Source organism: Heliangelus exortis, chromosome 10 (genome assembly GCF_036169615.1).
Source record: "Heliangelus exortis chromosome 10, bHelExo1.hap1, whole genome shotgun sequence".
Taxonomy (NCBI): Eukaryota; Metazoa; Chordata; class Aves; order Apodiformes; family Trochilidae; genus Heliangelus; species Heliangelus exortis.
This window is the reverse complement of record NC_092431.1, coordinates 343,935-371,855: the sequence shown is the minus strand read 5'-3', so window position 1 is coordinate 371,855 and position 27,921 is coordinate 343,935. Positions and strand designations below refer to the sequence as shown.

Below are 27,921 nucleotides of genomic sequence, written 5' to 3'. Positions count from 1 at the left end.
AGCCTGGCCCCCCAAGGCCATGGTTTGAGAGAGGGGGGGGCGATGGCCCCGGTACCCCCCGCGCTGAGGCTATGTCACCCGTGCCTCCGTTTACCTTCTCCAGGGGTGACAGGGCTGCGGGCCCCCCCACCCTGTGCTTCCCCTCCCCAAGCTCCGGGGCTGTGTCCCTCTGCTGGGGACCCTGTCCCAGCTGGTGCCACCCCCGCAGGGGAGGCTGGTGACAAGGTGCAGACACTGCTGGCATGCCGTGTGCCACCAAGTGCCACCAAGTGCGTGGAGGAGGGTGTGATCACAGCCCCCGGGGACCTGCTACGAACTTGGACAGCCTTGACCCTCCAGTTTCCCCAGTTCCAGCGCTGCTGGACCCCCACCACCCATGACCAGACCCCCAGACACGGACTGTGTGTCCTCCAGGACACCACCTGGGTCCCCCCAGCCACTGCAGCACTCCTGGGCTTCCCAGAAAGGGGGGGCCTGGGCTCCGAACACCATTACCCCCCCCCCTAGCCGCCCGTGGCTGCCTCATGCAATTAACGAGCATCCAATCATCACATTAAGGGAGTCGGGGGGCTTGGTGTGACACAGCTGGGGACCCCCGGGGGGACTCCTGGGGGGGCAGGTGGCCCGCGCAGACAAGAAGGGACACAAGAGACACTGTCAGGAGGAGCAGGGGGGCTCAGGCCCCCAGACTCCCCTGGGTGTAGGGGTGAGAGAGAAGGAGGGGGTGCTGAAGGGGGGGGGACAGACACCTGCTGACCCCCCCACAGCCGGGGGCCGCAGGGCTCAGCCCTTCCTCCTGCTTTCCACATCCCGGGGGGCGGGGTTGGTGGGGGTCCAGGGGGCAGCAGTGGGTCTGGGGGCTCAGCAAAGCTGGGCGGGATGAGCTCCCCCCCACGGGTCCCACTCCCCCCCCGTGTCACCATGGCCACGAGGCCCATCCACGTGCCAGCCAGCGTGGGTGACATGGGGATAGGAAGGGGGAGGGGGTCTGGCCACCCCCTCATGCACCCATCACCCCCACCTTGGCCCCAACCCGACGGGTGAGGTGGGGGTGTCCCCACGCCATGTCCCACCACCCTGCGGTGCCCCACAGATGGTTGGTGGCCATGGCGAGGAAGACGCGGGGTGAAGGGAGCAGATGTTGTGGTAAAGCTCGGGGAGGGGGGGCGGAAGGACGTGAGGAGGACCTGCGGTGGGATGGAGGAGAGGTGCTGGGGGGGCTGCCCGCTAAGGGGTTGGGGGTGAATCCTGGGAAAAATGCAAATCCTGGGGGGTGGGGAGGGCAGGACGGGATCGCACCCCAATTTCTTGTCTCCCCCACATCCCAGGCTGGATTTACTCCCAACCCATCCCACCGGAAGGATTTAGGGGGGTGGGTGACACCTGCACGGGGACACCCCTCAGCGGGTGGTCTCATTTCCCAACCCAACGGGGAAGGGGTCTTGTGGCCCATTGGGCCACCAACCCACCATGGCAAGAGCCACCGGCACCGCCCCCGGAGGCTCTGCCAGCACAAAGCCAGGGCGAGGAGCCCAGCCCGGGTGCTTGCCCCCCAGCACCCTCCCCACCGGTGTCGCGTGAGCTCCGGGATGATGGGGAGGAGGAGGAGGAGGAGGCGGCGGGGGGAGAGGGGCAGCAAATCAAAGCTGGCGCTAATTTATCCAAGGAGAAATGCCGGGCACATTTCTGTGAGGTCCTGCGGCAAATCCCTGGCCTCCCGTTCACCTCCTGACCTGCCCTTATTCCCTCTTCACACCATGTGACGGGAGGATTTGGCTTAACGTGGGGAAGGGAAAGAGGAGAAGGAGCTCAGGGAGCCCGGAGGTAATCGCTGGCAACCGTCCCAGGGCCCGATCCTGCGGCCCTGAGCTTGGATCCACAGCCCGACCACCCCCCCGGGACCCCCAGCCCCTCCCCGAGGGCATCGTGTGCAGGGGCGGTAATCACAGGAGGAACATTCCCACCTCTCGCGGCTCCGTGCTGGATGGAGGTGCTGGAAGTGGGACCTTCCCTGCTCCCCCTTCTCTGCCCACACCCCCCAGGACCACCGCTTGTCCCACCACCCACTCCCGGGGCTGTGTGTGCAGCAACATCTGCCCTGAGACCCTCCCCAGGACGGGGGGGGGGGCGGAATTCATGGACTTGAAGCTGGGAGGAGAGAGGGGGGGGGCACAGGGACCCTCGGCTGGGGGCTGGGTGCGTGGCGTGGGCTCAGGTGGAGGGTGAGGGGGCTGTGGGGGGGCTCTGCCACCGCCGTACCGATAAAAGGTGACCTGGAGCCCCAGGGACCGAGCTGCCCCGCTCACCCCGCGCTGGCCCCGCGACGCTGCCTGAGCCCCCGGGGGGGGCAACGGGGAGGGGGAGGTGACCGCGCTGCCACCTGGTGCTGGGGGAGCTCAGCGAGGGGCTGCTGCCACCACCCTGCCACCATCTTGCCATCGTCCTGCCACCACCCGTGGGCTCAGGGCTGCTCCTGTCCCGTCGCATCCCCAGGGACAGTGAGAGGGACTGGGATGGTGACAGGGATGGGAATGAGGACAGGGATAAGGAGAGGGATGAGGAACGAGGATGGGAGGGTCCCTCCCGGAGCCATCGGTTGTTCTTGTACCAGGTGTAGTTGGCCTCGTCCCCCACCCAAGGGACAGTCCAGCAGGTGACAGTGGCCCTGGTGCCTTCAGGGACTTCTGGCGAGGGCTCAACCGTCACCGTGACCCCTGAGGAGGAGGAGGGGAGAGGGGGTGGCACAGGGGAACCCCACCGCACACCCACACCCCCCCGCGAGACGGTCTGGAGAGTCCTGATCTCAGGGGAGATCCCTGACCCCATGGAGAGGGGTCCTGATCCCACGGGAGAACCCCCAGGACCCCCCCAGAACCCTCCTCACCTGGGGGCTGCAGGTGGAGGGTCTCAGCCACACTGCCCTGGCTGTTGTTGGCCCTGCAGACATAGACGCCCCCCTCCCACCCTCCCGGAGCCCCCAGCCCCACCCGCAGGGTGTTGGGGATCGCCTGGACAATGAGGTGGGGGTCGGCCGAGCCGCGACTGGAGGCCAGGGGGGGTCCCACGTCCCTCCGGTGCAGGGTGAGGTGGGAGGGGGGGTCGCTGTCGACGGTGCAGAGCAGGAGGGGTCGGTGGCCCCCCCGGGGGCCCAGCAGGGAGGTGAAGGAGAGGTCCTGGGGGGCATCTGCAGGGACAGGGACCGCGGGTCACACAGCCACCACCCCCCGGGACAGCTGGGGGGGTTGAGGGGTGGGGGAAGGTTTGCTGAATAGTTGGGGAAGGAGCGAGGGAGCATTTGGGACCTCCGGTACCCCCCTTCATCGCGGTCCTGTCGCGGGATGTCACCAGGTGGCGACATAGACCGTCCTGCCGACCGCTGCCACGGTGACAGGGGATGCCCTGGACACCTTCCCCAAAAAAACCCACAGTCCCCCCCACTCACAGAGTACCCTGAGGGCGGCGGGGGGACCTCGGAGCAGCCCCCTCCCCACTTGGCAGCCGTAGACTCCCGCGTCCGTGCGCCGGGTGGCGGGGAGGGCGAGGGAGGGGTCGGGACCCTCCCCCAGCCACTGCCCGTCCTTGAACCAGCTGTAGAGGGTCCCCGGGGGGGCACCCTGGGCTCGGCACGTCAGTGTCACCTCTGTCCCCTCTGCCACCTCGGCGGAGGGTCTCATCACCACCCTGACAGCTGGGGACAGCAAGAGGGGGGTGGGAGGGGTTGTCTCTTTTTAGGGGAGTGTAATAGTGGGACCCCCTAAGTGGGTGGGACCCCTTGGGCACCGACCCCACCTCACCCCCCTCCGGACCCCCCAGTGACACTCTGCTCCCCAACAGCAAGACTGATTTGGGCCATGCCCACCCCCCAGCCAGGCCAGGGGGTCCCCAGCCCCTCGTCCCCTACCCCCCCATGGTGACCCCCCCTCACCCAGCACATGGAGGGGCAGGGACGCGTGGGTGCTGCCCAGGGGGCTGCTGGCCTGGCACTCGTACTCCCCCTCATCCTCCTGGGTTGCCTCCTGGAGCACTGGAAGATGGCCAGGTGGCCACTCTGTCTCCAGGAGGGATGTCAGGAGGGGGTCCCGGGGGGGTTCTGTGGGGAGAGGGAATGGGAGAGCAGGGGAAGAGGGAGGAGAAGGAAAAGGAGGAAGAGGAGGACGAGGAGGAGGAGATGGAGGTGTCAAAAAGGGAAGGCAAGGGAAAGGAAAAGCCTCTGTTGGCCAGGACCCTACAGGACCCAGGTGGACTCCATCATCCCCAGGGTCACCACACTGTCCCCACCCACCCTCATGGCCATTTTGGGATGGGCTGTGCCATACAGAGGCCCTCGAATGAAACCAAACTTTATCCATCCCTGACAGCTGACAGGATGGGGTGAAGGGACCTCAGAGGTCCCCCAGTGCCACCCCTGCCATGGGCAGGGACACCTCCCCCAGCCCAGGGGCCTCCAAGCCCCATCCAACCTTCAGCACTGCCAGGGATGGGGCAGCCACAGCTTCTGGGGGCACCCTGGGGCTCAGCACCCTCACCCCAAACGATTTCTCCCTCCCTCTCTCCCCAAGATCTCCTCTCCATCTCCCCTCTTGCAGCTGGAAACCCTTCCCCCTCGGAGGGTCCCATCCCTCCAGGCCCTTGTCCCAAGTCCCTCCCCAGCTTTCCTGGAGCCTCTTCAGGCACTGGAAGGTGCTCTGAGGTCTCCCTGGAGCTTTTCTCCTCTCCTTGGCCACCACCCCAGGAGATGCGGGGAGGGGTGGGGGATGTGGAGGCTCTGGGAGGAGTGGGAGGAATGTGGGCTGGGGGGTGGGAGCCACCGGGGCATCCCAGGAATCTGGGGTGTGGGAGAGGAGAGCATGGGAGGGAAAAGCTGAACAGAAATCAGCCCTTTCCTACCCTCCCCCCCCCCCGCATGACTGTACCCCCCACATTTTGTTGAGAATGAGGGGAAAATCCCCTCCCCCCCAAAAAAAAACCCACAAACCAAACCAAAACCTGAGTGGGTTTGCGGACGGAAAGGGTGAGGAGGGAGGGGATCAAATAATTTATTTGAACAAATTAAATAAATAACCCGGGGGACAGCAGCCACGCCCGGTGACACCTCCCTGGTGACACGGGGACACCGCGCCGGGAGCTGCCACCAGAGTCAACAGAGAGCTTTACCCTGGGGGGTCGGGAAGCGCTGGGGGAAAATCCTGGGGGGCTACAAGGAGTGGGACTGCAGCGGGGCAGCCCCCAGACCCTTTTTCCTCCCTGCTCGAAGTCAGAAGTTGGGGACCCCTTCATAGGGTGGTCCAGAGGGGGGGACACCCCCGCATTGCACTCAGCACACACACCTCACCCCCCCCAAATTGCCCCAGCCAACATCTGGACTCCTTCGTGCTGGAATGTGCTGGGGGTGCCGGGGAGTGGGCAGTTGTTTAACCCCTCCCCAGAGACCCCCCCTTCCCCCGGAGCCGGCTCAGGCTCACAGCCAGGATTCCCACCCTGCCCCCCCAGGGCCCCAGTGCCCCCCAGGGTCACCCAGCCCTGGGAATCCGGCCCAGCTGCTCACACTGAAGGAATAAATATTATTTTTGGCAGTGGGGAAGGTGTGAGGCCCCCGGTGTGAGCACCACCCCCCCGGCCCCAGCCTGACCACCCCCCAGCCCCAGCTCTGGCCGTGGGATGGGGCTGTGGGGTGGGGGGGATGAAAAGGGAGGGTGCAGCTCATGCTGGGGGATGTCCCAGCCCCTCTGGATCTGGGGCGGCTTCGCTGACCCCAACAGTGTGGGGAGAGAGGAGGAAGCTTGGGGGGAGAGATGTGGGTCAGGGGCTGGGGTGGGGGAGATGGGGACGGGATAGGGTGTGATGGAGTGGAGTGGGGATGGAGATGGGATGAGAGGCTCGATGATCTCCAGAGGTTCCTTCCAACCCCTAACCTTCTGTAACAGCCTGTGGGATGGGATGGAGGTGGGAGCTGCAGAGCTGGGGACAAGTGTCCATGAGGCCCAGAGAAAGGTGGGGGGCAGGAGCCAGAGGACAGGGGAGCTCTGTGGGTGCTGAGCCCAGGGACAGAGCCCTGCAGAGACCCAGCTGAACCCAGCAGCTCCAGAAGGTCCCACCAGTTCCTGGACTGTGGGAGAAGTTTGAGCTGTTGCTTGACTGGAAGGAAAGGTTTTGGGTCAGGTTCAACATCTCCGGGAGATTTTAGCGTTCACATATGTAGAAGCAAAATGAGCTTTCAAGTGAAAAATCAATTTCAAATGCACAAATCTGACTTTTAAATTTCAGAACTGCTGGGCTGAAGTGTTTTAAGCATTTCGAGTCACTGATCCCAGACGCTTCATTAGTCCCAGGGTTTGCTGCCACCCCAGACAAGGAAAGGGACTTAAATTATTGCTGTGACACGATGAGCAATAAAGTACAATGAAATGTGATATGACATGGCACCGCTGGCACTTGTGTCCCCCCCTGCGGGGCAGGGATGGAGCTGGTGAAATGGGCCATGAGATGGGACTGAGATGGGCCATGAGATGGGATTTAGATAAGAACACATCATCCCCCAGGGTGTGAAAAGCCAGGGAGGGGCTCGGCCACCCCTGACCCATCCCTGCTGGGATCCTGAGGTTGCTCTTGCCTTCTGGGACATGAAGGCCCAGCTAGACCCATGGTGATGGAAATGGTGATGATGGTGATGGTGATGAAGATTGCCTGTGAAGCTGAGAGAGTTGGGGGTGTTCAGCCTGGAGAAGAAAAGAATCCAAACCTTAGAGCACCTTCCAGTGCCTGAAGAGGCTCCAGGAAAGCTGGGGAGGGACTTGGGACAAGGGCCTGGAGGGATGGGACCCTCCGAGGGGGAAGGGTTTCCAGCTGCAAGAGGGGAGATGGAGAGGAGATCTTGGGATGAAATTGTTTGGGGTGAGGGTGCTGAGCCCCCAGAAGCTGTGGCTGCCCCATCCCTGGCAGTGCTGAAGGTTGGATGGGGCTTGGAGGCCCCTGGGCTGGGGGAGGTGTCTCTGCCCATGGCAGGGGTGGCACTGGGGGGGATTTAAGGTCCCTTCACCCCAACCCATGCCATGATTCCATGATCTGATAATTCCTCCCGAGGTGCCCCAGTTCCCAGGGGACTGGGGAGGGGGTGCACAGAGGGGGGGGCACACACTCAGGGGTTTACTCCCTTCCCAGCCCCGTTCCTCATTCCCCTCCCGGGCGTCCTGTCCTGTCCCGGCATTTCCCTGGGTTTGCCTCAATTCCCGGAAAGGGAAAGCGCGACCTCATCCCTTGAGCGGGTGCCAGGGCAGCAAACACGGGCGGGGCCCCCCCTGCCCGGCCCCCCCACCCACCGCTTCCCCTCCACCCTCCGGAACCTGTCCCGGCCCGGGAGGGGGCTGAGACCACCCTGCTCTGGCCACCTTCACCCAGTACAGCCCCAGTACAACCAGTACCCAGCAGGACCTGCTCCTGGTCCTGCCCGCAGTTCGGTGTCCCCTGGGACTGTCCCAATAGCCCCCCCCAAGCTTTCCCCTCCTCCAGCAGCACAGAGCCCCCCCCCCCCCAAAAAAAAAAAAAAAAAAAGAAAAACAAACATCCCCAGAGCAGTCTGGGACCTGCTGGGTGACCCCGCCGGGATCCACTGTACCTGCACGCTGTTAATTTCCTAAATCTTAATTAGCTTTCTGTCTGTAGCAGGTTTTTAGGAAGAGCAGCAGTTTCCCCCCTCTCCCGAGCTGCAGGGCAGGAGCTTCGTGATCTCAAAGATCCAAATGATTCCAATCACCCCAACCATCCAGGTGATCCAATTTATCTCAGTGATCTCAATTATCTCAAAGAGCCAAATAATCACAACCATCCCAAGGATCCACGTGATCCAAATTATCTCAATAACCCAAACGATCTCATTTATCTCGAAGATCTAAATGATCTCAATGGTCCACATTAGCCTAATTACCTCAGGGACCCAAATGATCCCAGTGACCCCCATTATCTCAATTACTCAAAGATCGAAACGATTCTTAAGATCCAGATGACCTCAATGATCCCGACGATCTCTTGAAGTGTCTCAGCCCAGGTTGGATGGGGCTTGGAGCACCCTGTGCTGGTGGGAGATGTCCCAGCCCACGGCAGGGGTGGCACTGGGGAATCTCTGAGCTCCCTCCAACCCAAACCCTTCCATGATTCTGTGATCTCAGTGACCCCAGTGATCTGCCCGGGTTTTTGAGTCCTCCACAGTGGGTTTCTTCTTGCCAGGGAGACCTTTGGGAGCCTCAGGAGGAAGCTTCTGACTCTCAGGACCCCCCGGCACCGCTTCCAGAGCCGGGACCCCCATCTGGAGAGTTCGAGGGGAAGGTCCTGTAGGGATGGGAGAAAGGGGGCCCTGAAGTGCAGGGTGGGTGAATGGACAGACCGACGGACAGCCGGGGGGTCAGGGAGCCCTCGGGAGGCAAAGCCGGGCACGGGGCTGTCAGCGGGACAGAGAGTGACAAAAACCGAGAGAGAAATGTGTGGTGGGGGAGGACACACCGAGAGAAACCAAACTAACGGGGGGACAGCGCCGGGACAGACGGGGGGGGGAATCTCCCCTTCTCCCTCAGTATCCCTATCCTCGGATTTTTGGGACCCCGGTCCTTGCCCCCCACCCCCCCCCCGGGCAGCCCGTGGTCCCCTGGTTCGGGAAGTGGGGAGGCGAATTCGGGGCCACGTTCAGGAGTTTGGGTTTCATTCGCGGCGGCTGCGGCTCTGGCTCTGGCTCTGGCTCTGGCTCTGGCTCTGGCTCTGGCCCTGGCCCTGCCTCCTCCTCCTCCCGCTCCCACATCTGCAGCTGGAATTGCAATTTGAGGCGCGGGCTGGGCCGGCCGGGGGAGGAAGGAGCTGGGAGAAGAAGGCAGAGGAAGACGGCGAGCAGGGGGCCGGGGGGCAGCCCGGGCTGGAACCGGGGGGCATCGCAGCGCCGGCGCCAGGAGGGGTTGGCTGGAGCTGGGGGGTCCCCAGTCTGTGTCCTCTTGTGTGTCGCCCCCTCCCCGCAGAGGTAAGCGGCCGTGGGAGGCACTGCCAGAGGTGTGGGGACATGGGGACACGCCACCGCCCTGCTTGTCCCTCGGCTGGGGCTCGGGTGCCGCCTCCCCAGCCCAGCAGGGACAACCCGGGGTATCCCCCGAGTCTGGGGACAGCGGGGGGGTGGGGGGTGCCAGGGCTCTGGGGGTCTGTCCCCTGCGAGAAGAGGGGTGGGAAGGGGGGGATTGCTGCTCTGAGCCCCCTCCCCGTGCGTCCCATCGTGGGGTGGGACACGGCTGTGACCGGTGGGGACAATGTCGCGACATGCCAGCACCCCGCAGGGGCTGTGGCAGCCGATGCCAGCGACATCCCAGCAGGCTGTGCCCACCACGGTGCCGGGGGCAGCCATGGAGACCCCACAGCTTTTCCCGTTGGATCGAGGGGTGGGAAGGTGCCCAGCCCTCGCTCCCGCCACACGAGGCTGTTGGGGACGAATCCTCCCCCACATCTGCAGCCCCCCCCCCGTGGCTACCCCCAGCTCCCCCAACCACGAGGCCACCCTGCCCGCCCCCCGGGTGTCCTCCCCCCCCCACGGCCGGGCCCCCCCACAGCACAGCCCGGGGCCATCCCAAACTTTTTTCCTTCTCCGTTTCCGTGAGCTCCGGCACGGGCGGAAATGGTGGAAAAGCCTCAAAACCGCCGCCCGAGCCCCCCCCAGCCCCGCAGAACCCTCGGGTAGGGGCCCCCCGGATCTGGGGGGCTTCAGCCCCTGTCCCTGGGGAACGAGGGGGGTGCTTGGTCCTGGGGACCTGCGTGGGGACCGAGCTGGGGGACACAAGTGCTCTCGGTGGTACAGGCGTGTGCAAGGGAGCCCCTCACTTGTGTCCATGTGTTGGTACCATGGAGGTGCCCCCGAGCCTCCCCGGGTGCCCCAGAGCTTCTCCAGATTCCCTGGCTGTCCCAGGGACAGCACACGGAAGGGAACCACCACCTGAAAGCCCTCAGGGGTCTGGAGGCCCTCTCGCCCCCCTGGTGAGCTGTCACCAGCAGCCAGGACCCCACCGAGACCCCGGGCAGGGAGGGACAAAGGTGGCCAGGGCTTGTGGCAGCTTGGGAACAGTGGTGCTGGGATGGGGGATTTCAACCACTTGGAGCCCGAGGGTCTGCACAACATCCGGACCCCCTCCCATTTTGTCCAGGGTCGGGATCTGGCTCCATGATTATGCGTTATTATTCATTATTATCCATAATTATATCCATTTTGGAGCTGTTCAGCACTGGCTGGCAGCCCTCAGGAGGGGCAAGGACACTTGGTGGCCATCCCCCCTCCTGCCACTGTGGCCACCACCCCGCGGGGAGCCTGGCCGCGGGCTCTCACGAGCTTTGATTCAGAAGATTTAAATTTCAAGCCTAAATTTCAAGCCATAAAAATCTGGAGCGAGGGCCCCGCGCCGGTGGGACGGGGTCTGGCAGACAACATCTGCATGGAGCACATCTGTCTGGCACCGGGTCACAGCCAGCCCTATCCCCGCTGAGGTTTGGGGGGGTGAGGGGACAGCCGGCCCCCCCGGGCAGAGGGACACTCGTCCCATCGCCCTGCTCCTTGTCTTGCAGAGGGCGAGGCCATGGCCATGCTGCTGGAGCCCGGGATGCAGAGCCTGCGGATGGGTAAGGCTGCTTCCCCGGGTGTCCCCCACCCACCCCACAATCGTCCCTGAACGCCCCCCCCCCATCCCGCAGCAGCCCCCAACCCCTCCACAATCACCATTGGGACCCCCCCTACCCGACAGCATCCCAACCCCTCTGCAATAATTCTTGGAGCCCCCCAGCAGCCCCCAGCCCCTTCACAATCATCCTTGGACCCCGTCCCCATCCCACAGCACTCCCCTTGCCCTCCCCAAACCCCATCCTTGGATCTCTGTACCGTGCCGTCCATCCCCCCCCGGCTCCCTCCCCCCATCCCCACGAGGGGCTCTGCCGGCACGCGGAGCCGCCCCCCGGGGGGCCGCTCCAGTTTGTCGGGGATCAAATATTGATGGAGCAGACACGGGAGACAGGGAAAGGCACTTACAGAGCGGCGGGGGAGGGGGGCACCGGAGCCCCCAGCACAGCTCCCGGAGCGGGGGACACATAGATCCGTGTGACACGGAGGTGGCTCTGCCCTCAGCCGGCCGAGGGGACAAAGCATTGAGAGGCAGCCGGGACCCCCCCAGCACTGCCGGGACAGCTCCCCCGTTGCTGGGACCCCCACGGCTGCTGCTGCTGGGGGTTCCTCAGAGCCCGTGGGGTGGGCAGACCCTCCACACCCTCCCCGTCCCCGGCGTCCCCGCCGTCTCCTCCCTGGGGCCTCTCCGGGCTCATTATCCCCTCTGCTAATTGAGGTGAGGGGCAGCAAAGCCCCGAGACCCCCGGGACAGACGGAACCCCCTAGGGCAGGGCTGTGGGGGTCACCCGAGGGGACACGGAGCTGTTCGTCCCGACTCCTCTGTCTTCAGCCCCAAGGAATGAGACCCTCGAGAGCCACCATGGCGCTTCCCCTGCTCCGGTCCCTTTGTGCAGGACAGGACCCAGCCCAGCTCAGGGGGCTCAGCTGCCACCACCCCCAAGGGGTTTTTGGGAGAAATCCAGGGCTGGGAGGTCCACCCGGTGTGTTGTAGATTCCATCTTCAGAACAGGGTGACACTTGATGTGCTGGTTCTGCCCTGGTCATGTAGAAGACATCGAGCTGGTGCCTCAGCCCCCAAACCTGACCACCCCAGCGAGCTGAATTCCACACACACAGACCCCGAAACCCCACGAGCACCCCAGCATCTTGCTGGGCATGAGCTGGTGTCCCCCAGCCCCGTGGGAGAAGGTCCCTTTGTCCTGCAGCTCTTCTCTGACCACTGTCCCCACCCTCTGTGTGACCTGTCCCCCGGGGAGGGACCCCTCTGAGCTCACCAGGTGCCACCGGTTCCTGCACCTCCTTGTGACAACTCCAAGGGGTTCCTCACCTTCCCTTGGGGAAGGGTCCTCATGAGGAGGCTGAAGTCACCCCAGCCTCTCCCTGCTGTGTCCCCAGGTGCCAACGGCGAGCGGTGCCCCACACCGTCCCCTCCTGGCTCCCCGGGGACGTCCCATGAGAGCTGCAGCATTGCCCCACTGACACCCTCCCAGTCCCCGGTAAGGCAGTTGGGGAGGGGGGGTCCCTCTGGAGCTACCAGAGTTCCCTGGAGCTGTCGGGGTCCATCTCCCCCCGCATTGTCCCCTCTGATCCCTCCCCGATGGATTGTCACCCTCTGGAGCCGGGTCCTTCCCAGCAGCCCCCCCAAGATGCACATTTCTGGGACAACCTCCTGCTTCCCCCCCCCCGTCCCAGCTCCCCCCGGGGCTTTTTGTCCCCGCCAGCCCGGGCACTTAGCAAATGTGGAGGCGTTAAAAGTTAATGAGGCTTTTAGCTCCTGCGGCAGGCGGGGGTGACACCGACACGGGGCTCGACACGTCCTGGTGGGTCCTTCAGCATCGCTGGGCCCTGTCACCTCCGCCTGTTGTCACCGAGGGATGCGGGGACACAAAGGCAGGAGGGGAAGGAGCGTCACCCATGGGAGTGGGGAAGGTCGGGTGACACCTTGGGGACACCTAGGACAAGGTCCCGCAGGGGAGCGAGGGGAAGTTTGGGATCTGCCAGGGTTGGCACGTGGAGGGCTCAGCACCCCATGATCCGGGGGGACACAGGACCCCCACCCCCTGTGGTGTCCCTGGGGTTGTCCCCTGGGGTCTGGTTTTGGGGGTGACCACGGGACGGTCCCTCAGCTCCGTGAGCTCCTGAGGAGGAGGAGCTGCCCCACGTTCTCATCCTCCTCGCAGGGGAAGCCACAGCCACAGTGGGCCCCCACCCTGCCGTGCCCCCGGGCCCACTTTAGGAAAAAACTTGACCATTCCGTGTATTTCTTCCCCTCTTTCCCCCGTCCCTGGGGCTGTCCCTGCCCTGCAGAGGAGCGAGGTTCGCTCCCAGCCCTCCGCCTCCTTTGCCGTGGTCGTGGCCATCGACTTCGGCACCACCTCCAGCGGCTACGCCTTCAGCTTCACCAGCGACCCCGAGGCCATCCACATGATGAGGTGAGCAGGGCCCAGGGATGAAAAGGACTTTTTCTTTTTTCCCCAAAGTGGCTGAAACTCAGATGTCTGGGAGGGATGGAGGGATGGAGCCAGGCTGGGCAATCAGAACCATGGCATGGTCTGGTTTGGGTTGGAAGGGACCTTCAAGATCATCCAGTTCCAATCCCTGCCATGGTCAGGGACACCTCCCACAGCCCAGGCTGCTCCAAGCCCCATCCAGCCTGGGCTGACCATCCCCTGGTGCCACTGGGGTAGGGAAGGAGCCCTTCTGAGCAGGAGAATGGGTGAGAGCACCCCTTCATTAGCACCTCAGCATAACCCCACATGGGTGCAGGGCTCAGCACCCTTCATGGGTGACTTCCCTGGGGACGTGTGTTCCTTCCTTGATCCTCATTTAAGGTGTTGGAGGGTATAATAAATTGCTAAATGAGGAGGGTGAAACCCATTCTCTGGACTTTTGAGGCTCAGGGGCTGCTGCTGGCTCTGGTTTGCAGGAAATGGGAAGGAGGAGACCCAGGGGTGGCCAACCAGAAGACCCCCACCAGCCTCCTGCTGACACCCGATGGAGCCTTCCACAGCTTTGGCTATACTGCCCGGGATTACTACCATGACCTGGACCCCGAGGATGCCCGTGACTGGCTCTACTTCGAGAAGTTTAAGATGAAGATTCACAGCACCAGTGTGAGTGCCTGGGCCCCAGCCCCTGGGGACAGCAGGCAGGAGATGAGCTGCTGCAGAGCAGAGGAATCAGGAAATCATGGCATGGTTTGGGGTGGAGGGACCTTACCGCTCCCCCAGTGCCACCTCTGCCATGGGCAGGGACCCCTCCCCCAGCCCAGGGTGCTCCAAGCCCCATCCAACCTTCAACACTGCCAGGGATGGGGCAGCCACAGCTTCTGGGGGCACCCTGGGGCTCAGCACCCTCACCCCAAAGAATTTCTTCCCAAGATCCAATCCAAATCTCCCCTCTTTTAGCTTGGAACTTCATCCCATCCCTCCAGGCCCTTGTCCCAAGTCCCTCCCCAGCTTTCTTGGAGCCCCTTCAGGCACTGGAAGGTGCTCTGAGGTCTGCAGAGCCCATGCCTGGAGCTGTTTGGCACAGAGAGGTTTGGCCCGAGGCTTGCTGGTGGGACACCAGACATATCCCGGCACCTCAGGTGATCCATTCCTGCTCTTCCTGGCAGGATCTCACCATGAAAACTGAACTGGAAGCTGTCAATGGGAAGAAGATGCAGGCACTGGAGGTGTTTGCCCATGCACTCCGCTTCTTCAAGCAGCATGCGGTGCAGGTAGGACCCCCAGCAGCGTGCAGGTGGGACCCCAGTAACCCAACACCATCCAGGTGGGGCTCCCCCCAGGCCCCCAGCCAGGTCTCCCTGCTCCACCAGACCCCTCAGCCCGTGCCCATCCTGGGGAGGTGTCCCAGCTGGTGGTGTCCCCGCAGGAGCTGAGGGAGCAGTGCCCGTCCCTGCCGGAGCGCGGTGCCATCCGCTGGGTGATCACCGTGCCTGCCATCTGGAAGCAGCCGGCCAAGCAGTTCATGCGGGAGGCTGCCTACAAGGTGAGGGGACCCCCGCAGAGGGGGGAGGGTTGGGCTCTCCAGAGGGTGCCACCTTCCCCTCCTGCTCCCCGGGGAAGGGTCTCTGTTGTATCCTGGTAGTCCAAGGAAGATCTGGACTCCTGCTGGCCTGGGAACGTGGGCTTGGGAGGATTTTGGAGCCGGGTGTGCAGCGAGCTGGGGACGGGGGATGGGGACGTGGGTGTCCCTTGGGTGCTCGGTGCCACCGCTGGGTCTCTAGGAGGGGCAGGACCCTCCCCCCCCCCAGCAACCCAACAAGCACAAGGTGTACCTGGTGCGTGGCCACCCCGTGGGGGATTCCGGGGAAAAGGCCTGGAAGGAAGGGCCAGGCTGGTTCCACCGGGGTGCCCTGACCCCCCCGTGTCCCCCCAGGCCGGGTTGGTGTCCCCGGAGCAGCCGGAGCAGCTGCTGATCGCGCTGGAGCCCGAAGCCGCCTCCATTTACTGCAGGAAACTTCGGCTCCACCAGCTCATCGACCTGAGCTGCACAGCCCCGGCCAGGGGGCTGGGGACAGAGCCCCCCATCGACTCCAGCTTTCGGCAGGGTGAGGGGGGGTGCCGGGGGGATGGGGGGGTTGGCACGACCACCCCGGGGACCCCCCAAACCGCACCATCTTCTAGGGATGGGGGAAACTGAGTCCCCTGGGGACTGGGACACCAAGCGAGGGGGGGACATGGCCCAGGGACAGCGCTGGGTAGGTGGGACCTGGTGGGATCCCAAGGGAGCAGAGAGGTGAAGGGATCAGCACCCTCACCATGGAGCTGGGACCGTGTGGGGTGTCCCAGCTGGAGGGGAGGGGGCAACCAGTGCTCCCAGTGCAGCCCCCACTGTGTTCCCTGCTCGCTGGGTGTGTTGGGGAGGGGATCCCAGGACTGCTCCTTCCCCAAACTAATTCCTGCCCCTGGGGTCTCTCCACAGCCCGGGAGCAGCTCCGGAGGTCCCGCCACAGCCGAACCTTCCTGGTGGAGTCGGGGGTGGGGGAGCTTTGGTCAGAGATGCAGGCAGGTAGGAGGGGTGATCCCCCCCCCACCCAGAAGACCCCCGCCCCACATTGGGTTGGGGGGGGGACACAAGCAGGAGACCCCGCTGGCTCTGCCACCCCACGGTGAGGGGCTGGGGGCTGGAGGTGTGTGTCCCCCCCCTCGGCTGAGCCCTCCCCCCAGGGAGGTGCAGGGTCCCCCTGGGAGGGTTCTGTCGGGGGTGACACCGCTCCGGGCTGTCACTCGGTCATGAGCCCTCCCGTGAGGGGTGAGGGGTGGCCTGTGCCACCTTCCTGTCCCCTTGTTCCAAGCAACCCCCCTCTTGTCCCCCCCCCTCCAAGAAAAGCCCCCACACCCTTCTTCAGCTCTTTTCCGGGTGAGGAAAAAAACCCCAACCCTGGGGGACACACACACGTGCGGGTGGGTGCTCCCAGCCCATGGGATGGGTGCCCCGGGGGTGAGAGATCCTCAGCCCTATTGAGGGTCTGGGGGAGGCCCTGCAGCACCTGGGGGGTCACTGGGCCACTGTCCCTGCCGGCAGGTGACCGCTACATCGTGGCAGACTGCGGGGGGGGCACGGTGGACCTGACCGTGCACCAGATCGAGAAACCACAGGGGACCCTGAAGGAGTTGTACAAAGCCTCAGGTGGGCTCCGGACCCCAGCACCTCCCCTCCACCTTGGGGACAATCCCCCCCCACCCCGGCTGCGGGACCACCCCCCTGCCCCGGGCTGGGGTCCCCTCCCTGTCCCCTGCAGGGTGGTGGCTGTGGCTGTGGCACCACCTGGTGACAGCAGGGAGCAGGACAGGAAGGGGGGGGCAAAGTGGGGAGGGGGTGAGGGACTGGGGGGACAAAGTGGGGTGGGGGTGTTGGGTTGGGGGTGCTGAGTGGAGAGGGGGAAATTGGGGAGAGTGTGATGGGCTGGGGGACAAAGTGGAGTGGGGGTGTCGGACTTGGGGTCAGTGGGAGAGGGTGTTGGTCTTGGGGGGGCAATAAGGAGTGGGGGCCCTCAGGTGGGAGAGGGGTTACAGGGGGGCTGGGTTGGGAGTGACAAGTGGGACAGGGATGCTGGGGTGGGGGGCAATATGGTGACTGGGGAACCTGGGGATGTGTGTGACCCAAACCCCCCCTTGGCTCCCCAGGGGGTCCCTACGGGGCGGTGGGGGTGGACTTGGCCTTCGAGAAGCTGCTGTGCCACATTTTTGGGGAGGATTTCATCAGCACCTTCAAGGCCAAGCGCCCGGCAGCCTGGGTGGACCTGACCATCGCCTTCGAGGCTCGCAAGCGGGCAGCTGCCCCCTCCCGTGCCAGCCCCCTCAACATCTCCCTCCCCTTCTCCTTTGTCGACTTCTACCGCAAGCACCGGGGCCAGAATGTGGAGACAGCCCTCAAGAAGAGCAAGTGAGAGCCCCCCCACCCCACCTCATCCCATCCCATCTCACCCCACCCCATCCCATTCCACCTCATCCCATCCTACCCCACCCCACCCCATCCCACCCCACCTCAGGGGATGAGGGGGCTCGGGGAGCAGGCAGCTCATGAAAATCCTCAATAAGATCAAGGGGGGGGAGAGGGAGAGGGGATGTGGGGGGATCTCTGCTCTCGGGGCTGTTGTGGGGGGAGGGTTTGGTGGCCCCAGAGCTCCTCTCCCTCCCCAGTGTCAACTTTGTGAAGTGGTCGTCCCAGGGGATGCTGCGGCTGTCCTCGGAGGCCATGAGCGAGCTCTTCCAGCCCACCATCACCCAGATCATCCAGCACATCGGTAGGTCCTGCCAGGAAGGGGGAGGAAGGTCCCACGTCCCCTCTCCCTCCTCCCCCCTCCCTCAGCTCCCGGCACCCCGAGCCGTGCCCAGGGTGGGGGTCGAGGTGCGGGGGCAGCCCCCAGCCCTGCCCCACATCCCCCCGTCCCTCCCCAGACGATCTCCTGAAGAAGCCGGAGGTCCAAGGCATCAAGTTCCTCTTCCTGGTGGGGGGGTTCGCCGAGTCGGCCATGCTGCAGCGCGCCGTCCAGGAAGCCTTCGGCCTCTCCTGCCGCGTCATCATCCCCCAAGACGTGGGGCTGACCATCCTCAAGGGCGCCGTGCTCTTCGGCCTCGACCCCACCATCGTCCGCGTCCGCCGCTCCCCCCTGACCTACGGCGTGGGGGTCCTCAACAAGTTCGTGGAAGGGAAGCACCCGCGGGAGAAGCTGCTGGTGAAGGAGGGGAAGAGCTGGTGCACCGACATCTTCGAGAAGTTCGTCTCGGTGGACCAGTCGGTGGCCCTGGGCGAGGTGGTGCAGCGCAGCTACTGCCCCGCGCGCCCGGGGCAGCGCAAAACCATCATCAACATCTACTGCTGCTCCACCGACGAGGTGGTCTACATCACCGACCCCGGCGTGCGCAAGTGCGGCACCATCAGCCTGGAGCTGGAAGGGGGGGGCGGGGGGGACGCCCGCGGCCGCCGCGAGATCCGCGCCAGCATGCAGTTTGGGGACACGGAGATCAAGGTGACGGCCGTGGACACCCGCACCTCCAAGACGGTCCGAGCCACCATCGATTTCCTCTCCAACTGAGACCTTCCCTCCCCGCGGGGGTGGGGAACACCCCAGGACCCGCTCCGGACACCCCACTCCCCCACCACCCCCCCCCTGCACCACGAGGAGCCGACAGAGAGGGACAAGTGGCCACCAGATCCTGTTGCCACCCTGCTGGTGGCCCCCCCACTTCTCACGGGACACCCCAAGGATGCTCCTCGCCTGCTACCCCCCCCATGGAAATGGGTCGGTGGTCCTACTGCAATAAAGGGGGACCGACCACCCCCTCCCACCATGGCCTCCTGGGGGCATGGGGGCTCAGGCTGCCCCCAAGGACCACCCCGGAAGCCTGCAGCCCCCTGGGTATCCTTGTCCCCCCCAGGGCTGTCCTTGTCACCCCCGGCTGTTCCCCCCGGGTGTCCCCATGTGCCATTGTGTCCCCTAAGTGTCCTTGTCCCTATCCAAAACTGTCCTTGTCCCCCATGGGTGTTCCTTGTCCCCCCACAGCTGTCCTTGTGCCCCCCTGGGGCTGTCCCTGTCCTGTCCCGTCCCCTCGGGCATCTCCCCTGTCCCCTCCTAGGATGTCCCTGTGCCCCCCCAGCGCTGCCCCTGTCCCCAGGGGGTTTGGGGAGACACCCACCCCCACACACTGAGCTCCCTCCCCTTTCAGGTGCAGCTCATGATTCCCCTCCCCTGATGCCAGTATTATTTTTGTTGTCCTGCTCCCCCGGGGGGCAGAGGAGGGGCAGGTGGCTATGTACAGAGTTTATATTTTATATTTTATATCGATAGATGTAGGCACGAGAAGCCTCCGGGCACCGCCGGCCCCTGGCCCGCGCGGCTGGCCAGGGGGAAAAAACCCAAAAAACAACAAAAAAACCACCCAAAAACCTATAAAAAGAGGCTACAAAAAAAGCAGAAGGGGCAGAGCCCAAGGGGCTGCACCCCCCTACTCCAAAGCCTCCCCTCTGCCGGGGGGTGGGAAGCGAGGGGACAGCAGCAGCAAGTGGGGCCCTGCCTGAGGGTTTGGAATTTGGGGACACCCCCCCTGGAGCTTCAGGGCCCCCCAGCAGCCAGGTTGGGGGGGGGGGGGAGGAAAGGAGCTGCCCCCACACAGGGGCTGGGGGGTCACAGGGCAGGGTGAGGGGGTTGGGGTGGGAGGCACAGAGTTGTGGCCCCTAGGGTGGATATTTTGGGGGGAGGGGGGTTGGGGGGGACAACACAGAGCTGTGGTCCCCAAGGTGGCGGTTTGGGGGGGGCACAGAGCTGTGCTCCCCAGGGTGAGGGGTTTTTTTAGGGGGGTTTCCTCTTTTTTTTAAATATAGGTGTGGTCCGGGGGGGTGTCCCGGGAGGGGGAGGGTCCCGGGGGTGGGGATGTCCCGGGGGTGGGGTCTCCCGGGGTGGGGTGGGGTGGGGTCTCCCGGGGGGGTCAGTCGAAGCCGTGCCAGTCGCTGTGCTCCGAGTCGTACTCCAGCTCGGTGCCGATGCAGCGCACCCCGTCCAGCAGCATGGGGGTCCCGTGGTGGCGGTCTGCGGGTCAGGAGGGGACACTGACGGGGGGGGGCAGCCACCCGTGGGCTCGGGGGGAGGAGGGGGGGATGTTCACCCCTTTTAAAGACGTTTTAGGGAGCGCCCGCCCCCCGCCGGGGTCCGCACGGGGCAGGGACACTGCTCCTGTCCCCAGGGGGAGGGACACAGGCAGGGGACAGGCCGGGGGGGGTGGGGGACACCTTACCCATCACGCGGGCCTGGACCACCACCCTGATGGTGGCCCCGTCACCGGCCTCGCGAGCCAGGACCACCTCCTCCCGCAGCACCCCCTCCCGCGGAGCCGTGTACTCACACCGCACCCGCACACCTGCAGACACAGAGACGACTGTACCCTGACCCACTGTACCCTGACTGTACCCTGACTGTACTGACTGTACCCTGACCGACTGTACCCTGACCCACTGTACCCTGACCGACTGTACCCTGACTGTACCCTGACCGACTGTACCCTGACCCACTGTACCCTGACCGACTGTACCCTGACCCACTGTACCCTGACCGACTGTACCCTGACCGACTGTACCCTGACCCACTGTACCATGACTGACTGTACCCTGTCTGTACTGACTGACTGTACCCTGACCCGCTGTACCCTGACTGTACTGACTGTACCCTGACCGACTGTACCCTGACCCACTGTACCATGACTGACTGTACCCTGTCTGTACTGACTGACTGTACCCTGACCCGCTGTACCCTGACCCACTGTACCCTGACTGACTGTACCCTGACTGTACTGACTGTACCCTGACCGACTGTACCCTGACCCACTGTACCCTGACCGACTGTACCCTGACTGTACCCTGACCGACTGTACCCTGACCGACTGTACCATGACTGACTGTACCCTGTCTGTACTGACTGACTGTACCCTGACCCGCTGTACCCTGACCCACTGTACTGACTGACTGTACCCTGACTGTACTGACTGTACCCTGACCCACTGTACCCTGACCCACTGTACTGACTGACTGTACCCTGACTGACTGTACTGACTGACTGTACTGATTGTACTGACTGTACCCTGACTGACTGTACCCTGCCTGTACTGCCTGTACTGCCCACTCTGAGGTGCTGCACAACACCCCCCACATCTTGTTTGGCTCCCACCCCCCACCCCGTGCCTCAGGGGGTGCTGGGGGGCTCGGGGGGTGCTGGGGGGGGTGTTTGTTACCTTCGGGCAGGGGGGTGATGCTGCTGACACGGAGGTGGGGGCTGGGCAGGGCACAGAGCCCCCCCCCCAGGGCGGGCAGGAGGAAGCAGAGCTCATAGCGGTGCAGGATCTTCAGGAACCCCACCTGGGGACAGGGGGGACACGAGGGAGGGGTGGGGGGGTCACACCACTCCAACCACCCCATGAAATGGAGAATATAAAATGATATAAAACATTGGGGAGGGGGGGCTGAAACAGCATTAAGAAATGTAAATGGAAAACTAAATGAAAATAAGTGAAATAAAATCAAATTAAAAGGTAAATAAAAATTAACAAAATAAATAAAAATTACATAAGTTTAAACTAAAAATCAGAAAACTAAAAATTTTTTAAAATAAACGCTAAAATCAAACACAATAAAAATTAACTAAATAAAAATTAAAATGAAATAAAAAGTAAATAAAAATCAGATAAAATCAAATGGAATTACAAAAATAAATAATGTAAAATAAATTTAAAATAAATAAAATCTAAATAAATAAAAAGTAAACTAGAAAATAAGTAAAAGCAGATAAAATTAAATGAAAAATAAATAAAAAAAAAAAAGTCACGTACAAACCCAAACCAGAACAGAAGTTAAGCAATGCAAGTGCAGGAGCAGCGCCAGCTCCAGGCCCCTCCCCTGTCCCCACCTTGACCAGGAAGCTGCCGTCCCTCTCCCGTGTCACTGTCACCGCAGAGTCCCGCAGGCTCTGCTCGAAGCGCACGTGCCCGGGGGTCCCCTCGGGGGGCGGGGGGCTCGGGGCGAAGCGCACGCCCCCCCCCTTCGCCTTGGTGCCTGCGGGGAGGAGGGGACAGAGCCACCCGTGTCACCCCCAGAGTGTCCCCTGCCCCCTGCCAGAGCGTCACGGCCCGCGGGGGGCTCCCCCAGCACCCCCACTCCAACCCCCCCTGTGACACAGGGACACGGGTGACCTGTGGCCGCGGGTGGGAGCAGATTGTCACCTCCTAGGGGACACAGAGCAAAACACAGGTGGCCCAGGGGCTGGGATGTCACCGGGAGGGAGGTGGCAGAGGTACAGAGCGGGGGAACGTCCCGGGGAGTGGCTGTCCCAGGGTCACCTCTGGGCACACCACCAGGTGACCTTCAGCGGTGCCACCACCCCCCTGCCACCGCCCCAGTGCCACCGCCCCCCGCCCCGGAGGAGGGGACACGGGGGATGAGTCCCTCGGACACTGGAAGGAGAGGACATCCCGAGGGGGATGGTGGCACCTCGAGGGACACCCACCCTGGCAGCCCCTGGAGGTGGATGGCGGGGAAATCTCATTAGGGGAGGAACCTAATTAGGTGTCCTGCAGGCGGGGGACAGGCGGGGGGGACACCCGCACCTGCCACGTTTGGCCTCGAGTCCCCAGGTCCCCCCCGCAGAGGGGACACCGGGACCTGCGGGACCCCACAGGTGGTTTGGGTTTGGGGGTCCCGGTGTGGGGTGGGGGTGGGGACACACATGGGGCATGCCAGCCCTGGGTGCAGATGCCACCTCCAGAGTCACCGTGTGCCCCCCGAAACGAGGGTCCCCGTGTCCCCAGGGGAGGGGGCGGGGGCTTCACCGCTGGGGGATTGGAGCCCCCGGAGGGAGGGGGGAACCGGAGCAGGGACCGGAGCCAGGAGCGGGCACACAAAGGGACAGGAATGTCACCGGCAGCAGCACAAGGAGCCTCCCGGGGCTCTGTCTCAGCACCCATCACCCCGCAGCATCCCGCAGGAGGAGGGTCGGGGATTGGGGGTGCAGAGGAGACCCCCCAGCAGGGACCCCCGGGACTCACCTCTGCTAGCCGCAGCCATCCGTCCGGGTGTCCTTGTGCCACTCTTCACGGGCTGGTGGCCATCCTCACCCTCCGGGACCACCGGAGCTGGGGGGGGGGACACAGGCAGGGTCGGGCAGGACCCCGAGGGGTGGGGGTGGTGGTCCCCGTTCCCCACACCCGGAATCTCCCGCTACACCGAGGCAGGGGGTGACCACTAGAGCCGGGCTGGGGGTGCCGGACCTCACCCCCCCTCACGCCCCCCGACTCCCACCCCGAGGGTTGGGATCCGCCCCCCAAACACCCCTCGGATGGGCGCTGAGGCTCAACGCACCTCCCGGACCGCCCCAGCGGGACCGGGGGCACCGGAGCTCCGCAGCGGGGGGCAGGGGCAATGCGGGGAGGGGTCCCCGCGTTCACGGGGAGGGGGAAGCCCCGGGGGTCCCTCCCTCCCCCTGCCCCCCTCACTCACCCCGGACGGGGCGTCCCGGGCAGGGCCGCGCTCCCCGCCGCCCGCTTCCCACAGCCGGGGCACGCCCCCTGCTTCCTATTGGTTGCTGGCTCTCCCTCCGCTTTTTCCATTGGTCCGTCTAGGAGGTAGTCCCGCCTCCCCTTCACGCCTATTGGCTGCGGCTCCGGCCGGTGGTCTCCAAGGGGCGGGACTGTCGCTAAGGGGCGGGGCTGAGGGGTGAGGCAGCCAATAGGGGCGGAGGAGGGAGGTGGGGGCGGCCTGGGCCGGGCGGGAGAGGCGGTTGCCATGGCAACCTGGCGGCCTGCTGTTGTTTATTATTGTCCCGGGTGTTTATTACCGGTGTTGTTATTGGAGCTGTTGTTGTTGTTGTTAGTGCATTCATTCATTCGTTTATTGTTTTCATTCTCAGACCCCAATTTCCCAACCAAGGGATGGGGGTGGGCAGAATCCCCGGGAAGAAATTCCTCATTTTTGGTGTTTTTTAAAACCAGGCCCACCCCCCCGGTCACGAGGCTGTGGACAGGGGTGGCCCCCGCACTGTGGGGGGGGGGGCGGGGTCTGCAGGGGACAATGTGACACCGCGGGTGGGCAAAGCTGGAGACGCCGCCCAGGGACGGGTTTGTCCCCAGGATGGCCGGAGGTGACCCTGGTGTGGTGTCAGAGCCACCTCCGTGCTGGGGACATCCCTGGGGACAGCAGAGGGAGGGGACAGCGGGCGGGGCCCTGTGCACAGCATGGGATTCCTCGGGGATTAGAAAAACAACGAGTTTAGGGGAAGGGGTTAAATCTCAGACCCCCATGGCACATGTCCCCACCCTGTCCCACCACGCCCTGACGTCCCGGTGCCATTCCCAACCCCCCGGTGTCCCCACCCTGTCCCCGCAGCCCTCCAGCCGTGCCGGGACCCTCCGAGCCCTGACCCCATCTTTTCATCGCACGCAGGAGGGATGGAGCTGGGGGTGACAGTGACACTGCCCGGTGCCCGCGGGGGGCACAGGGGTCCCCGAGCTGCCCAGGACCTCCCCGCTGCTTCTCCACCTCCCGCATTTCTTTGTCCTTGAGACTCCGCCTCGGGAACTGGGGGAACTGGGAGGCACTGGGATGGGCAGGAGGGGGGGGGCAGGTTGGGAACAGGGGGGGACAATCGTGGGATGAGGGTCTGCTCAGGGGGGGTGTCCCTGGGCCTCCCGCAGGCGGCGGCTGAGGTCATCGATCCGCAGGTTCTTGAGGAGCAGGAGCTGCTCCAACCTCCCCACCTTCAGCTGCAGGATCTGGGCAGAGACCCCCGGGCCCCCCTCAGCTTTGTGGGGGGGGGGGGGGGGGGTACGCCCATCCCCCCCTCACCAAACAGCCTCAGTAAGCAGTGGGGACAAGGGGATCCGGGGGGTGGTCACGGGGCGTCCCAGGACTTGGTGCCGACCCTCCCCACCCCAGACCCCCCCATTCCTTCCCCCTTGGTCCCCAAAGTGACGTTTTTGGTGACATTTTCCATCAGAAAACCTGACAAACCCCAGGGAAGGGGTAGGGGCCAGGGGCCAGAGCCACCTCCCCGGGCCACCCTGATCCACCACTGCCACTCCACCCTGGTGTCACCGGGACCCCGGTGCTTCCCAAACCGGGTGCTGGGCAGCTGGACCATGGTGCCGGGGGGTGGTGTCCCCAGGCAGTGGTGTCCCCAGGGGTGTGGTGTCCCCAGGCGGTGGTGTCCCCAGGGGGTGGCTCTGTGCTCACCTGGATGCTCTCCTGTGCCAGGCGCAGGGCTTGGTCCTTCTCTGCCACCTCTGAGCGGGCAGTGGGGTCCCCCGGGGGGCCATGGCCACCACCCTGGTGGCCCTTTGTCACCCTGGGCCAGGAAAGGGACAGTCACCCACCCCTCCCACACTATCCCCCCCCCCGGGTCCTGCCCCGCACACCGCTGGGCCCCCGCTGGGACCCCCACATCCCCTTCTGCCCCCCCCCACAAAGCCCCACTGGGACTCCTTCCAGGACCCCTCCCATGTCACCACCCCCCAGCACAGCAGGGTCCCCAAACCTTACCAGCCAGCCTTGGGGGACTCCTGGGCACCCCCACCTGCAAAACACCCCAATTCAGCACAAAACCCACCCAAACAGCTCTGCCCCCCCACCCTACAGGACACCCCCTCCCCCCGGGTCGTTATTTGGGTGCCCCCCTCCCCAGGGAGCAGAGAGTTCCTGGGCTGGGGCTCAGAACTGGGAGTCCCCTGTCCATGATGGGACCCCCCACCCCAGGATGGGACCCCCCCCTTTGCCGAGGTGCCACCCACCCGCTGTCCCTGTCTCCAGGTAGCTGCCCTCTTCCAGTGCTGCCTGAAGATCCTGCTCCTGCTGGGAGAGGCAGGGAAGGCCCCGTCACCCCCAGTGTCCCCCAGCAGGAGGAGAGGGGGTACCCCAGCCCCCCCACTGTCACCCCTTTCCGTCCTGGGGGGGGTTGCAGGGCTGGGGACCAGCATGGAGGTGGGAAGGGCTGGGACATCCCATCACATGGCATCTCATCCCCTTCTCCACCCCATCCTCATCTCCATCCTATCCCATCCCAACCCCATCCCCATCTCCATCCCATCTCATTCCCAACTCCATCCCATCCCATCACATCCCACCCCATCCCATCCTATCCCATCCCATCCCATCCCATCCCATCCCACCCCATCCCATCCCTGCAGCCCCTCCTGCCTCTCAGCTTCCCCCCGGAGCTGCCTCTCCATGGGTGGCAGCAGGACCCTGGCCATGGAGGTGCTCATGGGGACACCCATAAGGACACTTTGGGGCTCACTCCTGCCATGACTGGACTGGGGACATGGCTTAGGGACAAACTTGGGGACATGTTTGGGTGGTGGATAACGGTTGCTGGATAACAGTTGGACCTCGATGATCTTGAGGATCTTTTCCAACCAATTCCGTGATCCCACAGTGACCTCTCCCTGGGGTGGCTCCAGTCCCTCCTCACCCCATGGTCCCTAGGACAGAACATGGCACACGTGGTGTCCCTCAGCCCCCCCCGACCTGTCCTGGCCTGGGCACCTCCTTGCTCTGCTTCTGCCTTTGCTTCTCCCGGATCTTCTGGCGCAGCAGGACCAGGATCTGCTCCACCGCCCCCGCCCGGCACCCCGCAACCTCCCGCAGCAGCTCCTCGGGCACACAGAAACCCAACTTCTGCAGCACCTTCCTAAAGCAGGAGCACAGTGACCATCTTGGGCTGGGGGTGGGACACGGGGGGGTCACCTGCCTCCCACGCCCCCAGGACCTGTTGAGGTGTCCCCAGTTGGCGAGTTTCTGGGCGGTGGAGCTGGTGGGGACGTAGCTGTGGAGCTGCACCATGGCGGGGAAGAAGAACTTCACCACCTCAGCCGTCAGCACTGGGGAGCAGGGGAGGAGAGGGGCTGGGGGTGGCGGGCACCCCCGGGCCCCCACCCCGGCACCCACCCCCCAGGACCCTCACACCGGGACCTTCACCCCCCGGACCCCCACCCCGGCAGCAACACCAGCACGGGACCCCCGCCCTGGGACCCTCACCCCAGGTCTGCGAGACCCAGATCCCCCTCAGCTCCCCAGCCCCCCACTTCTCATGACACCCAAGACCCCCCCGCTGCTCCGAGGAGCCCCCCGGACCCCTCTCCCCAGCCCAGGGCCCCCCAGACCCCAATTCGCTCGCAGCGCCCCCCAGATTTGCTCAGAGGCCCCCAGGTCGGTGGTCTCCCCCCCATCCCACCCCCGTCGCTGAAGTCGCGGGCGATGTTCCTGCGGGGCCGGGAGAGTGGGAGGGTGTCCAGCCAGCGGTACAGGGTGGCCAGCTCGCCCCCCGACAGCTCGCCCCCCGACAGCTCGCCCCCCGCTCCGCTGCCGCCGCCCGCCATGAGGCCACCGCGTCCTGCTGCCATGGCAACTCCCGGGGCATGCCGGGAGTGGGGGGGCAATGGGAGGGTCCTGAGAAATGGGGAGGGGGATGAGGGGTCCTGAGCAATGAGGGGGGGGGATCGGGGGGTCCTGAGGAATGGGCGCCTGGGGGGCTCTAAGCAGGAGGGGGTCTGGGGGTGCAGGGGACCCTGTGAGCAAAGTGGGGGGAGCAGCAGGATTGTGAGGGGGGTCCTGGAACAAGGAGGGGGAAGAGCCAGGGGGTGTCAAGGCACCCACCAGCAAGGAGGACCCCGAGATGATGCCGTGGTGGGGGCTCGGTGGGAAGGACTTGTGAGCTGGGACGGACCCTGCATGGGGGGGACACGAGAGCTGGGGGGGACACGAGAGCTGGAGGGGACACCAGAGCTGGGGGGGACACCAGAGCTGGGGGGGGGGCACTTCCCCCCAGCCCCCCGCTCGGTGCCCACTCGCTCTCTCCTGTGTGCAGCCCACCCCCCCTTCCCCTCTCTGAGACCCCCAGGGTGGGCTCTGGGTGGTCACCGGAGCTGACACCCCCGGCCCCAACCCAGCCTCGCGTGCCTGGAAGCAATTAAAGCCTTTGAGGGGGGGCAGGAGCAGGGGGGACATCCCGCAGCCCCCCAGGATTCCTGGGAACCCCCCCAGGGCCGCCTGAACCCCCCCTCAGTGGAGACCCCGGAGCCCGGGTTGTGCCTGGGGGACCCCCCGGAGAGCAGGATGGGGGGTGTCACGGGAGCTGGGGGGCTGAACACCCCCCCCACACCGGCTGGGGAAAGGGCGGGGGTGACTCCTCTTTTCTTTTCCCTTCTGAAAGGAAAGAATGGGGCTGGGGACAATGAGTGACCGCGGGGACGACCACCCAGGCTGCTCCCTCCTCCCCCCCGCATCCCGCCAGGAAACCCCCGGCCGGG

The 27,921-nt window shown here is 64.5% G+C and overlaps 4 protein-coding genes across 6 annotated transcripts; 1 reads left to right on the top strand and 3 right to left on the bottom strand.

Moving 5' to 3' along the window:
• Positions 1–2,211: 2,211 nt before the first annotated feature.
• SIGLEC1 (sialic acid binding Ig like lectin 1) lies at positions 2,212–9,373 on the bottom strand. Its single transcript, XM_071753928.1, has 5 exons — positions 9,268–9,373; positions 3,926–4,090; positions 3,443–3,688; positions 2,885–3,184; positions 2,212–2,714 (listed from the first exon to the last, which is right to left on the bottom strand). Exons 1-5 carry the CDS (start codon positions 9,371–9,373, stop codon positions 2,212–2,214), a joined length of 1,320 nt encoding a protein of 439 aa, XP_071610029.1.
• Positions 8,862–19,037, top strand: HSPA12B (heat shock protein family A (Hsp70) member 12B). Its single transcript, XM_071753088.1, has 13 exons — positions 8,862–8,998; positions 10,579–10,632; positions 12,026–12,126; positions 12,938–13,062; positions 13,557–13,743; positions 14,247–14,351; positions 14,507–14,623; positions 15,014–15,185; positions 15,560–15,646; positions 16,163–16,267; positions 16,765–17,023; positions 17,281–17,384; positions 17,539–19,037. Exons 2-13 carry the CDS (start codon positions 10,590–10,592, stop codon positions 18,174–18,176), a joined length of 2,043 nt encoding a protein of 680 aa, XP_071609189.1. The 5' UTR covers positions 8,862–8,998; positions 10,579–10,589; the 3' UTR covers positions 18,177–19,037.
• On the bottom strand, positions 18,896–23,226 carry ADISSP (adipose secreted signaling protein). Of its 2 annotated transcripts, none has more exons than XM_071753089.1 (6): positions 23,120–23,226; positions 22,669–22,755; positions 21,534–21,679; positions 20,863–20,986; positions 19,873–19,995; positions 18,896–19,667 (listed from the first exon to the last, which is right to left on the bottom strand). In XM_071753089.1, exons 2-6 carry the CDS (start codon positions 22,685–22,687, stop codon positions 19,567–19,569), a joined length of 513 nt encoding a protein of 170 aa, XP_071609190.1. In that variant the 5' UTR covers positions 22,688–22,755; positions 23,120–23,226; the 3' UTR covers positions 18,896–19,566. The 2 variants fall into 2 exon arrangements, with proteins under 2 accessions (XP_071609190.1, XP_071609191.1); XM_071753090.1 differs by lacking the exon at positions 23,120–23,226 and adding an exon at positions 22,982–23,090.
• A 923-nt stretch (positions 23,227–24,149) lies between these two features.
• Positions 24,150–27,012, bottom strand: SPEF1 (sperm flagellar 1). Of its 2 annotated transcripts, none has more exons than XM_071752983.1 (7): positions 26,847–27,012; positions 26,382–26,493; positions 26,141–26,303; positions 25,405–25,465; positions 25,157–25,190; positions 24,851–24,962; positions 24,150–24,390 (listed from the first exon to the last, which is right to left on the bottom strand). In XM_071752983.1, the coding sequence occupies exons 1-7, from the start codon at positions 26,989–26,991 to the stop codon at positions 24,283–24,285; spliced, it is 735 nt and encodes a 244-aa protein (XP_071609084.1). In that variant the 5' UTR covers positions 26,992–27,012; the 3' UTR covers positions 24,150–24,282. The 2 variants fall into 2 exon arrangements, with proteins under 2 accessions (XP_071609084.1, XP_071609085.1); XM_071752984.1 differs by having other exon boundaries at positions 25,405–25,462.
• Between the last annotated feature and the right edge of the window lie 909 nt (positions 27,013–27,921).

What these genes read in the sequence shown, in the direction of transcription:
- SIGLEC1 (XM_071753928.1), bottom strand. Translation starts at nt 9,373, where the DNA reads ATGGCTGCCCCCGGCACCGTGGTGGGCACAGCCTGCTGGGATGTCGCT. An exon ending in CCTGCCCCTCCATGTGCTGG is followed by an intron (nt 3,689 to 3,925) that starts GTGAGGGGGGGT and finishes TGCTGTCCCCAG; the next exon opens with CTGTCAGGGTGGTGATGAGA. An exon ending in CCTCCACCTGCAGCCCCCAG is followed by an intron (nt 2,715 to 2,884) that starts GTGAGGAGGGTT and finishes CCTCCTCCTCAG; the next exon opens with GGGTCACGGTGACGGTTGAG.
- HSPA12B (XM_071753088.1), top strand. Translation starts at nt 10,590, where the DNA reads ATGGCCATGCTGCTGGAGCCCGGGATGCAGAGCCTGCGGATGG. An exon ending in TGAAGATTCACAGCACCAGT is followed by an intron (nt 13,744 to 14,246) that starts GTGAGTGCCTGG and finishes TCTTCCTGGCAG; the next exon opens with GATCTCACCATGAAAACTGA. An exon ending in CCAGATCATCCAGCACATCG is followed by an intron (nt 17,385 to 17,538) that starts GTAGGTCCTGCC and finishes GTCCCTCCCCAG; the next exon opens with ACGATCTCCTGAAGAAGCCG.
- ADISSP (XM_071753089.1), bottom strand. An exon ending in CATCACCCCCCTGCCCGAAG is followed by an intron (nt 19,996 to 20,862) that starts GTAACAAACACC and finishes CTGTGTCTGCAG; the next exon opens with GTGTGCGGGTGCGGTGTGAG. An exon ending in GGTCCAGGCCCGCGTGATGG is followed by an intron (nt 19,668 to 19,872) that starts GTAAGGTGTCCC and finishes CCTGACCCGCAG; the next exon opens with ACCGCCACCACGGGACCCCC.
- SPEF1 (XM_071752983.1), bottom strand. Translation starts at nt 26,991, where the DNA reads ATGGCGGGCGGCGGCAGCGGAGCGGGGGGCGAGCTGTCGGGGGGCGAG. An exon ending in AACTGGGGACACCTCAACAG is followed by an intron (nt 26,304 to 26,381) that starts GTCCTGGGGGCG and finishes CTCCTGCTTTAG; the next exon opens with GAAGGTGCTGCAGAAGTTGG. An exon ending in TGGCACAGGAGAGCATCCAG is followed by an intron (nt 24,391 to 24,850) that starts GTGAGCACAGAG and finishes GTCTCTGCCCAG; the next exon opens with ATCCTGCAGCTGAAGGTGGG.